The 13,383-nt window shown below is 39.3% G+C and overlaps 2 protein-coding genes across 2 annotated transcripts; both read right to left on the bottom strand.

Moving 5' to 3' along the window:
- Positions 1-9,004: 9,004 nt before the first annotated feature.
- On the bottom strand, positions 9,005-9,915 carry LOC5573347 (protein G12). The gene is made up of 3 exons (XM_021846069.1): positions 9,519-9,915; positions 9,294-9,460; positions 9,005-9,228 (listed from the first exon to the last, which is right to left on the bottom strand). Exons 1-3 carry the CDS (start codon positions 9,865-9,867, stop codon positions 9,121-9,123), a joined length of 624 nt encoding a protein of 207 aa, XP_021701761.1. The 5' UTR covers positions 9,868-9,915; the 3' UTR covers positions 9,005-9,120.
- Positions 9,916-12,269: 2,354 nt separating this feature from the next.
- LOC110676814 (protein G12-like) lies at positions 12,270-13,180 on the bottom strand. The gene is made up of 3 exons (XM_021846070.1): positions 12,784-13,180; positions 12,559-12,725; positions 12,270-12,493 (listed from the first exon to the last, which is right to left on the bottom strand). Exons 1-3 carry the CDS (start codon positions 13,130-13,132, stop codon positions 12,386-12,388), a joined length of 624 nt encoding a protein of 207 aa, XP_021701762.1. The 5' UTR covers positions 13,133-13,180; the 3' UTR covers positions 12,270-12,385.
- Between the last annotated feature and the right edge of the window lie 203 nt (positions 13,181-13,383).

The following is a 13,383-nucleotide window of genomic DNA, read 5'->3' on the forward strand; positions in this document are numbered from 1 at the left end:
TATTTTTCGGCAGCATTAGAAAGCTTCATGTTTTTGCGATATACGAGTTGACCCTCAACAAATGATTTTGAGAATCGGTGATGACGCAAGTTGTAGTGTTCGCGGGATGTTTGATGAGCCTTTTCAAGGTTTTGGCTAACTATTTCGTATATTCGAGTGAACATTCTCTTTCTTCGCTCCTTTTGCTCTTCGGCTGTTAAATTTTCTTCGTGACGTGCTAGTTTGTGATCCGCTCCTGATTCTGATAGCTCATGCCCATGAGTTATAAAATACGGTGTGAAACCGGTTGAGGCATGCAGGCTTGTATTGAGAAGCACTTCTATCTCAGCAGTTCGAGTGTCCCAGAGCCTTTGGTCCTCCTTTACGTACGTACGAATGGCAGCATTGATCGTACGGTTGACCCTTTCCACAGGATTGGCCTGGGAATGGTATCTAGAATTAAGCCAATGTGCTGTCTGAAACTGGTTCAGCAATTCTTTGAAATCTTTTGACGTGAAGCAACTACCGTTATCGGTGATGATCACTTCGGGTGCTGAGTTTCGGAGGAACCATTGCTCTTTAAGGATGGAACAGAGACTCGAACTGCTTATGCTTCGTACTGGTTGAAGTAAAACCCACTTGGAAAAGTAGTCAGCTACAACCAGTAGGAATTGGTTTCCTCTACGACTACGCGGAAGTGGTCCCACGTAGTCGGCAGAAATAATTTGCCATGGACGAGTGGCGATTCTCATATTGCCCATTTCAGGAACTACTGGTCGCGAGGCCGGCTTGACTTCCTTACACGTAGTACATTGCTGAACGTAGTGTCGAATTTCTCCAGCCATTTTCGGCCAGTAGTACCGCTGTCGAATTCGCGAAAGCGTCCTCTCGTAGCCAGGATGAAGGCAGGAATCATGGCATTCATGGAGAATACCGGCGATCTCCGATTTTAGAGGGACTGCTTTCCATTCAAACCGCGAATCCCCTGGGATATCAGACGCGGAAATGAATTTGAAAAGGCGATCATTTTCCACCCTGAAGTCTACGTACTCATCTGGCTGACTCAATACCTTGCTGACCATAGTGGAATACCAGGAATCTGAGGAGTCTACGGCAGCTACCACACTCCTGGATAGAGCGTCGGCGACAACATTATCTTTGCCCTTTCGATGGACCACGGTCATATCGAATTGTTGCAAATTTAATGACCATCGACTGCATCTAGATCCTACTTTCCACTTGGTCTTCAAGATATGAGTCAGCGCAGAAGAGTCAGTAACCAGGGTGAAATGGTAACCTTCTATATACCCCCGGAAGGCGTCAATGGCCAGAATTGCAGCCAGCGCTTCCTTCTCTGCAGCGTGATAGTTTTTCTGAGGCGTGGTGAGTTTGTGTGAGAAGTACGCTATCACTCGCTCTCCTTCCTCATGCTGCTGCGTCAAGATTCCCGCTACAGCGACGTCACTTGCATCGGTTTGAATTTGAAATTCCCTCGTAAAGTCAGGGCTTCCCAGTATGGGAGAAGAGATTAAAAGCTCTTTGATCCTGCAGAAGGATTCTTCTGCCGAATCATTCCAGTGGATCATCTTGGATTGGGTTTTTAGGAGATCGCTCAACGGAGCAGTCACTCCGCTAAAGTCTGCTATGAATCTCCGGTAAGGGTAATTTGCCCATTATTGCGGTATTCCCTATTATTGCGGTATTAGAATTAAACACTCATTATTAATCGAAAACTCTATTTTCTATGGATATTATTGATGATGATGAAAGCTTATAGTGTTTCCAAGCTGTGCCAGATATATGCTTTGAAAATTAAACGATTTTGATCGATGGAAGAACAGTTTTGAATGATGCATCAATAAAAGCTTATATTTTTAACCAGTCCCTATATTTACGGACGGGTTTTCATAAGCGTGAATTTTTAAGTTAAGAACCAAAACAATTATATGAAGTGGGTATATCAGTTCAGTATGGATGTAGTTACATGATAGATATTGAATTTTGAATAAAAGTTCTATATTTTTGAAAAATAGCATATACCGCAATAATAGGACAATAAAAATAGCTGTTTGCCTATTATTGCGGTATCTGTAAATCACATTCAAACATCCGATATTTCTATAGTCATTTTAAATGTAATTGCTGGAAACATTAATTATATTATTAGGGTACTATTTTGTAACATAATTTTGTGTCATTCATACATTTATTTGGTCAAACAAAAGATATCTGTTTATCTTTACCCTGTAGTTGCTCTTTTTTTACAAATATATTGCAAATAAACACAATGTTTTACCGAAAAATCACGTAAACTGGTTGAAAATCGTAAAACATGGCAAAAATGCGTTGAAAAACTAAAATACAAGATGATTGCAAGGAAGCATTTTTTTGAAATTTATTTTGGATTGATGAAAACTAGTGAAAAATATTTTTAAAAGCACCAAAATTGTGGTTATATTTGAGTCAAAAAATCATTTCTTATATTGCGACTAGTGGTCTTAGATGAAAGAACCTTATCTATTTGCGTTAACATTGTCCAGCTACGACGGAAGAGGAGAAGAAACTGGCAGAAAATCATTCGATTCTGTTGATTTGTTTTCAAATCGTGACATAAAGTAATTAATTAGTTTTCTTTATAGATACGTCCAAAGTCACACATGTTCACCATTCCTAGGAATCTCCGGAGTTTCGTTATTGTTGTTGGCCGCTCGTATTCTACGATTGGGCGTATTTTATCGGGATTTGTCCGCAGACCGTTTGTGCTCAACAGATATCCTAGGAATGGGACCTCAGAGACTACGAAGCGGGACTTCTCCAGATTGATGCTTAGGTTTGCTTGGCTTAGACGACGCGCAATTTCAGTGAGGAGCTGCACATGATGCTCGAACGTTTCTGTCACCACGACGATGTCGTCGAGGTATACAAAAACGTACGGTTCCAGTACACCATGACCTAAAACAGAATCCATCAGCCGAGCCAGTGTGGCAGGACTGTTTATGAGGCCGAAAGGCATCCTGGTGTACTGGAACAACCCTTTGCCCTGCACACTGAACGCTGTGTACTTCCTCGATTGTGGGTCTAGAGGGACTTGCAAGAAAGCCTCTGAAAGGTCGATTGTGGAAAGAAATTTAGCTTTCGGAAGTTGTCCTAAGATGCGTCCAGGGTGAGGCAAAGGGTAAGCATCACGCACAGTTCGCTCATTGATTTTGCGCGCGTCTAAGCACAACCTCACCTTATTTGGTTTAATTACTGGAACGCAGTTCAAAGACCAATCCGAGCTACTCCTCTCGATTATCCCTAAGTCCAACAGCCTTTGGAGTTCTATGGCAACCATTTCTTGCGTTTTGGGCGACATACAATACGGAAACTGCCGAACAGGTGGCTGATTCCTCCACTCCTCTTTCAGAACAATCTTGTGTTCGGCTAAAGGGGTTAGTGTGAGACTACCCTCTCGAGCTGGAAGAAATTTCGTTTTAACCTTCTCAATCAGCATAATCTGCTCTTCTGTTAGGACGGATTCATTTGACGATTCTTCTAGCGTGGAAACAATTGCCTCTTGCCCATTCGAAAGCATGGTAGGTTGGATATTGAACTTTCGCCAAAAATCCATACCACATAAGCAATCTATGGAGAGGTTTGCTACTACTAGAGTAGGAATTACTCGTACCTTCCCTTGAACAAAGAATGGGAGGTGAGCTTGCCCAAGAATCTTCAATTGGTCCCCGCTGGCAGAACGCAGTGAAATACTTCGTGGAGGTTTATGCAGACGCGTGGAATTCAGTTTTGAGTAGATTTTCTCACTGATTATCGTGTGATTACTCCCACTATCTAGCAGAGCGTGAATGTGAAAGCCATAAATTTTGACTGGTAAATATGGGCGATTATCATTTTGATAAGGATATGTAATATGACACACTTCAGACGAATCTGCGTATAGATTGGATGGAACGAACTCCCAAAAAGGTGGTGGAGTTCGTTCAGAACTAGAAGTAGTTGAGTTTACGCTTGTAGGTTTTGCGGACGGCGATTTTCGTTCGCATGTTTCCCGTTTTTTATACAAAAAGGGCAGAAATCAGTGGGAAAACCGCGTAATCCACACGTGCTACAGAATGTTCCACGGGGCTGTCTACACATAACAGTGTGATGCCCAAATCTACCACAGTTGTAACAGGTGTTGTTAGGGGGAGGAGTGTGGTTATTAACCACCTCTTCTAGGGTAAGCGCTGGACGAGATTGACTGCCAGATGGTCCTGCTACAGACGAATTGTACAACGGATCATTCGACGAATTCCGTGCCTGCGCATTTGAAGGCTCTGAGCGTTGATTGTTAGGAGGGACTTGTTTGTTGTTCGCATTTTGTGGGGGATTTGGTGGAGTACGGATATTTCGATTTGGATGGTACTGCGGAGACGACCCTACGCTAGCTGTTTGACTAGATTCATGAGCATCAGACTGGGCACTAGGATTTTTCTGTTTTTTCTTCGCCGTTGGTTCTTTGTTACCGATCGCTTGGACCGTTTTATCCGTTCCAAAGACCTTGTTGTAGGCGGAAAAATTTAAAGCGTCGAGTTTTTGGCCAGCCGCTACTAGTGTTTCCAAATCAGCTATCGGAAGGAAAGTCATTTGACGCTTGTAATCAAGACGCATGTTTTGTTGGAGAATTTGCATTTTCTCCAGATCTGGGATCTGGGTACTCATGGTACGAAACAACTTCTCCATCTCGAAGAAGAATTCATGAAACGACTCATACTTTTGTTGACGCCTCTGGTAGATTTTCATCTTTATCAGGGCGTCTAAATCGGGGTGCATGTACGTTCTACGGAGTTCGAAGACAAGGTGCTGCCAATTCATTAACCTGCCAGTCGAACGTTGTGACATGTACCACTTCAACGCCGATCCAGAGAACAAATGCACCGCCGACTCAAATAACTCTCTCTCCGAAACATGCTCCGCTTGAGATAATGCCTGAACATGCTCCAGGAACTCATTCAGTTTCAGACCTTGATCATCTCCGCTGTATTTTGCGATATTCCACTTGGAAACAGGCAGAGTATGGCGAGTTTGATAAGGCGCTGCATATTGATTGTAAGGGTAAGGATTTGCAAAGGATTGATAAGGCACTTGATTGGGAACAGATTGTTGGATGGGTGGTGTTGGTATGGTTGGATGTTGAGGGAACGGATCTACTACTGGTCTGCTAAAATATGGATTATTAGAAGTAACAGGGAAAGTCGTATTAAAATTAGGATTACTATGAATGTTACTGAATCGGTTTTCTAAGGAACCTGTTCCCTGGGATTGCTTGAATGGATTTTGGAATGGGAGGGGATTTTGAGGTTGGGAGTGGGACAAAGGAAAGGTATTGAAGTTATGGTTCGGATTAAAGTAATTAAGTCGGGGTGGTTCCTGTGGCGGAATAATTTCATCAGAAGTTTGAGTGCCCACATCTTTTCCTTTCCTGCGTTGCAACTCAAATTCTAAATCCATTATTCTGTTTTGCAGAGAATGAATCCAATCGAGGTCGTCCTGACTTAAAACAGTCATTCTAGGAGGCGGTGTGACATCCAACTCTACCCGTTCATGATTGACATTTGCTTGGCTTGTTCCTGGCTCATTATTTTCTGGGTTTGCAGTCAAGGATTCATTTAGGGATGACTTGTTCAGCTCTGGTCCCAAAATACCTACTATATCTACCAACACGTTTTGCAAATTGCTATGGAGATTAGGTGAATCTTTGGCCGAAGTTAAAATCACTATAATACGAGCTCCTAAATGTAGTAGACGAGCACTGTAAAGTTTCCTTTCATCCTCGCTATTTATTAAATCCCACTTAGCCTTGAATTCGGAAAGTTTTTGCAAAGATGTTTGAATTTCGTGTTTTACATCGCCTTTCAAAATACCCTTCAAACTATTTGCAGAACACTGTTTCTCGTTTTTAAGACTATCGCGTAGCCATTTTCTTTTCTGGGATAAACTCAAATTCGTATCTATCACTATCGATCGCGATTCCAGCTCCCAATCTAATTCATCGACTTCAAGAAAATCTACTCTCATGCCATAATACCATTTGATTATGAGCTCACTAGCTTGATCGAATGTTGGACGAGCTAAAGCCATTTTAGCCTTTTATCAAAATTAGAAAAGGAATTTCGCAACAAATATTTACAGAATATGTAAATAAATCTCTGATAAATAAGTAAATAAATATTGTAAATAAATCTATCTAATAAATAAATACATTAAGAGACAAAACAAGTAAATAAATCTCTTAATAATTAAATAAATATTGTAAATAAATCTATCTAATAAATAAATACATTAAGAGACAATACAAGTAAATAAAGCTCTTAAGTAAATAAATATTGTAAATAAATTTATCTAATAAATAAATACATTAAGAGACAACACAAATAAATAAATCACTTAATAAATAGATGATGAATATGCCAAATAAATATATCACAGGAAACATAAAAGAAAATAAATAAATAAAGCTATCAGTTTCCTTGAATAATTTAATTCGAAAAATTAAATCTTTCACAATTATTCACAATAAATAAGAAAAATAAGCATTTATTGCTAATTGAATACATGCAACATCGAACATTTGAAATTGACGAAGTTCCAGTTTGAGCTCGAAAATAATAAAGTGGTTCGAATTTCAGATTTGTAATTCAATTCAACATCTGAAATGAATGGCATTTATGTAGTGGGTTATCATCACTCGCAACAATCCGCAATTTGCTTTTTCCACAATTTTCACAATAATTAATAAGGGTCCACTATTTCCACTCAACGACCACGCGATTATTGAAATTAATTTAATTAATTGAAATTCTCCGGGAGACCGATTAAAAAAAAGGGTTTTACTTCAGGCCGTGAAGTAAAACACTTTTTTTTTTTTTTTTTTTTTTTTTTTTTTTTTTTTTTTTTTTTAACTTTTACGTTGGGCGCCAATTGATACGTGCTGTAAGCGTGGTGGGAACCCCTGCTTTAAGGGAAATCAATGCAACAGGGGTTATCAACACACTTTTTCAGGGTCGTTCACAATAGTTTTCTCCCGGACAATCTTACCTTTTATACTTGGTGACAAAGCGGACAATACAATAACAAAATGGCGGAAACAAGATTTTCTCTAAATGGAGTAAACTAAGAACAAAAGTTAGGGTTTAGCAGGCCATACATTTTATTTAAAAAAAGCTAATGTTATGTAATTTTCGTGCACTAATTTCGTTTTATTTACATTTTTTACAAGTTTGGGAGCTCACCGTTGCGGCCGTTTGATGTGATGGTCGACATGCTGGAACCTCGTAGGGGGGGGGGATCTTCTTCTTCTTGCTGGATCGTCTTCTTCTTGCTTCTTCTTCTTATTCTTCTTCTTCTCCTTCTTTCACTCTTACTCCAATTTGAATTAGAACTTCCTATTCTTATTTTCCCACACTTGGCAAGGGAATCTTCACGGTTTACCGACGGTTTGGCCAATGTAACGGGGGCCACAGTTCCGAGTCCGGGGAGCGGTACCAATCGCGCGCGCACTTCACTGTGTGGTCTTTTCCAAGCGAGCTAGCACCATTTTGAGCACGACAGTTCAGTCTTTGCGAAACACCACTTTTTCTATCGGCTCGACCACAATTCTTCACTGCAGCTATTGTTCATTAAAAGTCTTTCACCACTCGCTCGCTTGATTTTTCGTACGTTGGTGATCAAAGAGATATTAACGCGGTTGAGATTAACTTCACAAACATTCGGTGCACATTCTCAACCGTTCGTGGTGATTATCTCAATTGATCCGTACTGTTTAGCTTTTTAGGTGTTTTAATTCAGTGGTGTTTTAGCTGTTTTTAATTACACCTTTTAGTCCGTAAGTTTTATTTTAGATTTAGGATTTAGTTTTAAATTTTATCCATTGACCTTCACTTACGCGAAACTACTACGGTTAGTTATAGAGGCGAACTAAACCGCGAACCGACACTGTCTTCGCTCCTCCGGACTTTGTACAAAATAAGAGAGCGCACCCTATTTCGAGTGCGCTATTTATAGTTCATGACGATCTTCCATTTCATTGTCAAGGTCTAGACGATCATGATGACGATGACATACGTGGACACGAAGAAGGACGAACGATGACAGTTGATGGCAAAAGCTTACACTCTAAAAGGGGCTTGGTTGATATCCTATACTAAATTACACACTTACTCCGACAAAGTGGCTGCATGCTTTGCCTTAACAAAATTCAAATTTCCTGCTACTTGTTTCCGCATAATTTAATAATCAAATATATGAATGTAAATAAATATTCTGAATAAATAAATAAATAAATATATTCTTGTAAATAAACAATCTGAGTAAATAAATAATCTGTGTAAATAAATAATCTGTGTAAATAATAATGTAAATATATAATCGAAATAATGTAAATAATCTAATTAATAAATGAATGAATAAATAAATAAATAAATAAACAAATAAATAAATAGGTAAATAAATAAATAAATAAATCTAAACTACGATCGGAGTAAGGTGACAAACAAAATAAATATTTTTCTGAAAGACATCAACCAAGAGACTACTAAATACAAAATAAACGTCACTCAAACACTAATTGAAGCGGAGACAGACATTTATTTCACATTTAGACATTTAAATTTTTAAGACAGCACAAAACATATATTACATCATATTGTTGCTAAACCTCTAACTTGCTTTCTCACCAAGTATTTTATTGTGACCCGAAATGAACGGTCACAAACCATTGAAAACAGTTTGTTTACTTCTCTCGTCGTTCTCGCTTGAATGCTGTGAATATAATGGCTTTTGCGATGGCGATTAGATATCGACGATCGCAACCGTTGAAGCATTTTCCGCCCATCCATACTCGCTACATCACACCATTACAACATCCACAATGGCCGCCCATCCTTATAATCCTGTGACGTCTGGTGGTGAATAGTGAATCATCTTACAGCTCGATTCTGCGTGTTTGCATCAAAGGAGTTTCTTTCTCAGTTAACGATTATGCACGATGTAAAGCATAACAACCTTTAATATAAAGCATAATAATTCAGAATGCATAAGATCTAAAAAAAATGTTTTGTCATTGCATTTTGTTCAATCACTTTCAGCTAATTTAATTGTTCAATTCTAAAATTTTCCCCAGCCGAAGAAACCGGCAACGAGATTGAAGAAGCCATCCACATCGAGTCCGTAGCTTCGCAGCTTCTGCAGGAAGCCTTGGACTTCCTTGGAGTTCTGAAAACATATTTGTTCGATTAGAAGACTTTCAACTCCAGTTCCACATTTTTCCATTAACCTACATTGTGAAAATCGACAAACTTCTGGTAATCCAGGTTGCGTAGCTTCTCGAAGAAAGCCTTGAACTCGGGGCTGGTCTTCAGTTTCTCTTCAAACAGCGCTTCAAACTTATCCAGAGGCAATAAAGCAACCGTTTCGTCGAAGAATCCGGTCAATCCTCCAGTTCTCACTAAAAGTATTTGAATTTAGTTAAAATTGGTCTAAGGGAAATAACTCACACTATTTACAGGTGTGGACGGTTGGCTTAACGTGGTGCAGTCCAAGGAAATCAGCAACCGTGTTCAACGCATCGTACACAGCCAGATCTGCAGCCTCCAGGTAGTTCAGCACATCCTTGACTTCATTCAGAGCGAAGAACTGATCCCAAACGGCGGAGAATTCCTCTCCCTGTAGGTATCCGAAGAATTCCTTGAACTCCTTATCGCTGACGAGATATTGCAGAGCAACGTTGACCAGTTTGTCTACGGGAACGAGATCGACAAACTCCTGGAAGTCATCCTTCAGGGCACGAGAATCAGGAATGGCCGAGGCGGTGGCGATAGCTACCAATGCAGCAAGAACGAAAATGGTCTTCATGTTAGTGTTGTAGATCTACTTGCTGATGGAAGTGAACTGATGATTGGATTGGGTTTGCATGCTTTTATAAGAAATAGCGTCAAGTGGCGGTTGAAGTGCGTTTCCAAAAAGGGTCAGTCCCCAAGCACTCGAGATTTATTGGTGGAAATAAACACTTCTTGAAGGAAACACGTATTTGAAACTACGTTACCGATTCCTCTTATCAAACAATCTCAAGTACCTGGTAGTAGATTTGCTTCGCGTTCGAGTACCTAGTTCAACAGATATTTATTAACAACTACCGAAAAGCTAAACATTACATATACTTTGCAATTGGATTAAATGGACAAATTGATGTGAAGTTTTGCGAAAAAGTTACACGTCTTCTCAGTGAGAATCGAACTCACGACTCCCTGATTTCTAGTTAGGGCGCGTTATTCCTACGCTATGAGATGACTCATAAACGCAGAAGTTAACCTGAATTCGATTTCAGCTCAATAAACACGTGGTCCTTTTTCGCAAAGTGCACCTCTTTCGGAAGAATTAGATGCCCATCCAAACACAACGCTTTCTATATATATCCAATGCCTAGCCCGAGAGCGCATTATTTTTTAGGTAATGAAATAGCATACAACACTAGCCAGCAACTGTGCTGGCTGAGGTTTCTATTGTGTGGGCTTCCCATAGATCGCCACGTTCTCAAACGACCGGTTACGGAACATGAGTCCGTTGCTCGATAAATACTTGTTTTTATTTATGAATCGTGGTTTACGGCTAACCAGCCGAGTGGTAATAAAACAAGTATATATTACTTAACCTTTGAATTTTTGTCCAAAATAATCAATTGCAATGCGTGACAAAGTGAATGCACATGTTACAATGAAGAGAAAAACTAGCTTTATGGGATCTAAATACTCACAAGATCATGTGAAATCGGAAAAGAGTTGAACATATAGGTGCTCAGTACTGTTTAATGTGTTGTTTGTTTTCTTTGTATGAATGAACAGAATAAATTAAATTATTTTAATTTGAAATAAAGACATATAAGATTAACGAATGATCGATACAAGTTTGAAAACGTCTTGTCCATCCAAAAGATTTGCCCTTTCAATATGTCCGGAAACCGTTCCGTTTTTCAGATAATTGGTGCTGACAAATTGTTTTCTCAAGGCTCGTTTTGATGAGTTCAGCCCCGATACCGTAAAATCGGGTGTAATTGATCAGAAGTTTGAAATTGATCATCGTATCACACGATTTTATTTATGCGTGATGGGACATAAATATCAATGTAAGCTGCAGTAAATGAACGTTGTTTGTCGTAACTATTGTCGAATTGTGTGTTGTGAAGTTTTTTGCGTTCAAGAATGTTTATTACTATGAAAATAATGTATAATTTCAAAATCATGCACGGTGCAGTATTGACAAACACCTATAAACTTCTATTTATAAGTAAGGATTTAAACATAGTATAAACCTGAAAGTTTGTGAGGATGCTTGAGATATATTCGCAAACCAGATTTCATCACCAAAACTCGTACCAATTAGCTCAAATGGTTGAAATAATTGAATTTCTGTTAGATATCATTGATTTCTTTAGGAAATTACATACATTTAGGCGTTTCCGCGTAATTCTTGAAATTTAACTATTCGTTATTTATATAAATATTACATTGTTAAGATTTTGACAAGCATATTCGGATTCAGGGAACTCAAGTTTATCATGTAGAGTTGTTTTGAAAACTAACAATAAAGGCATTGACAAGTGATCAATTTCACCACGAAATGAGATTCCCTTAATTTTTTATTTTAGCGATATTTGTCAACACTAAAATAACATTCGTTAGAAAATTTCGATACATGAGTCGATGAGGCTCACCTTCGTACTTGTTTTCCTGCATTTAGTTGTTTGGAATTGTTAACATTATAGAAAACAGACTAGAAAAACCGTGAAAAATGATCAATTTCACCCGAAATTACGGTACCATCAATACCATTGGTTTATTGTTCTTGAACTGTTGAATGGCATTCTTAACTCATTTCTGATGCTCTTTTCATACAGATATATCATCAAATAGATAAGTTCCATTATTACAGCAAACGATGCAAAGATGTTTATATTTCGAATGCCTGGGTACGTTTTCCTGAAACCATTAAAAACAGTTTGTTTACTTCTCTCGTCGTTCTCGCTTGAATGCTGTGAATATAATGGCTTTTGCGATGGCGATTAGATATCGACGATCGCAACCGTTGAAGCATTTTCCGCCCATCCATACTCGCTACATCACACCATTACAACATCCACAATGGCCGCCCATCCTTATAATCCTGTGACGTCTGGTGGTGAATAGTGAATCATCTTACAGCTCGATTCTGCGTGTTTGCATCAAAGGAGTTTCTTTCTCAGTTAACGATTATGCACGATGTAAAGCATAACAACCTTTAATATAAAGCATAATAATTCAGAATGCATAAGATCTAAAAAAAATGTTTTGTCATTGCATTTTGTTCAATCACTTTCAGCTAATTTAATTGTTCAATTCTAAAATTTTCCCCAGCCGAAGAAACCGGCAACGAGATTGAAGAAGCCATCCACATCGAGTCCGTAGCTTCGCAGCTTCTGCAGGAAGCCTTGGACTTCCTTGGAGTTCTGAAAACATATTTGTTCGATTAGAAGACTTTCAACTCCAGTTCCACATTTTTCCATTAACCTACATTGTGAAAATCGACAAACTTCTGGTAATCCAGGTTGCGTAGCTTCTCGAAGAAAGCCTTGAACTCGGGGCTGGTCTTCAGTTTCTCTTCAAACAGCGCTTCAAACTTATCCAGAGGCAATAAAGCAACCGTTTCGTCGAAGAATCCGGTCAATCCTCCAGTTCTCACTAAAAGTATTTGAATTTAGTTAAAATTGGTCTAAGGGAAATAACTCACACTATTTACAGGTGTGGACGGTTGGCTTAACGTGGTGCAGTCCAAGGAAATCAGCAACCGTGTTCAACGCATCGTACACAGCCAGATCTGCAGCCTCCAGGTAGTTCAGCACATCCTTGACTTCATTCAGAGCGAAGAACTGATCCCAAACGGCGGAGAATTCCTCTCCCTGTAGGTATCCGAAGAATTCCTTGAACTCCTTATCGCTGACGAGATATTGCAGAGCAACGTTGACCAGTTTGTCTACGGGAACGAGATCGACAAACTCCTGGAAGTCATCCTTCAGGGCACGAGAATCAGGAATGGCCGAGGCGGTGGCGATAGCTACCAATGCAGCAAGAACGAAAATGGTCTTCATGTTAGTGTTGTAGATCTACTTGCTGATGGAAGTGAACTGATGATTGGATTGGGTTTGCATGCTTTTATAAGAAATAGCGTCAAGTGGCGGTTGAAGTGCGTTTCCAAAAAGGGTCAGTCCCCAAGCACTCGAGATTTATTGGTGGAAATAAACACTTCTTGAAGGAAACACGTATTTGAAACTACGTTACCGATTCCTCTTATCAAACAATCTCAAGTACCTGGTAGTAGATTTGCTTCGCGTTCGAGTAC

The sequence above is a fragment of the Aedes aegypti genome, chromosome 2 (assembly GCF_002204515.2).
Source record: "Aedes aegypti strain LVP_AGWG chromosome 2, AaegL5.0 Primary Assembly, whole genome shotgun sequence".
Lineage (NCBI taxonomy): Eukaryota > Metazoa > Arthropoda > Insecta > Diptera > Culicidae > Aedes > Aedes aegypti.

Excerpts from the sequence above, each read along its gene's own strand:
- LOC5573347 (XM_021846069.1), bottom strand. The coding sequence starts at position 9,867 with ATGAAGACCATTTTCGTTCTTGCTGCATTGGTAGCTATCGCCACCGCC. Across the intron at positions 9,461-9,518 it reads TAAGCCAACCGTCCACACCT|TGAGAACTGGAGGATTGACC; the intron begins GTAAATAGTGTG and ends AAATACTTTTAG. Across the intron at positions 9,229-9,293 it reads AGTTTGTCGATTTTCACAAT|AACTCCAAGGAAGTCCAAGG; the intron begins GTAGGTTAATGG and ends ATATGTTTTCAG.
- LOC110676814 (XM_021846070.1), bottom strand. The coding sequence starts at position 13,132 with ATGAAGACCATTTTCGTTCTTGCTGCATTGGTAGCTATCGCCACCGCC. Across the intron at positions 12,726-12,783 it reads TAAGCCAACCGTCCACACCT|TGAGAACTGGAGGATTGACC; the intron begins GTAAATAGTGTG and ends AAATACTTTTAG. Across the intron at positions 12,494-12,558 it reads AGTTTGTCGATTTTCACAAT|AACTCCAAGGAAGTCCAAGG; the intron begins GTAGGTTAATGG and ends ATATGTTTTCAG.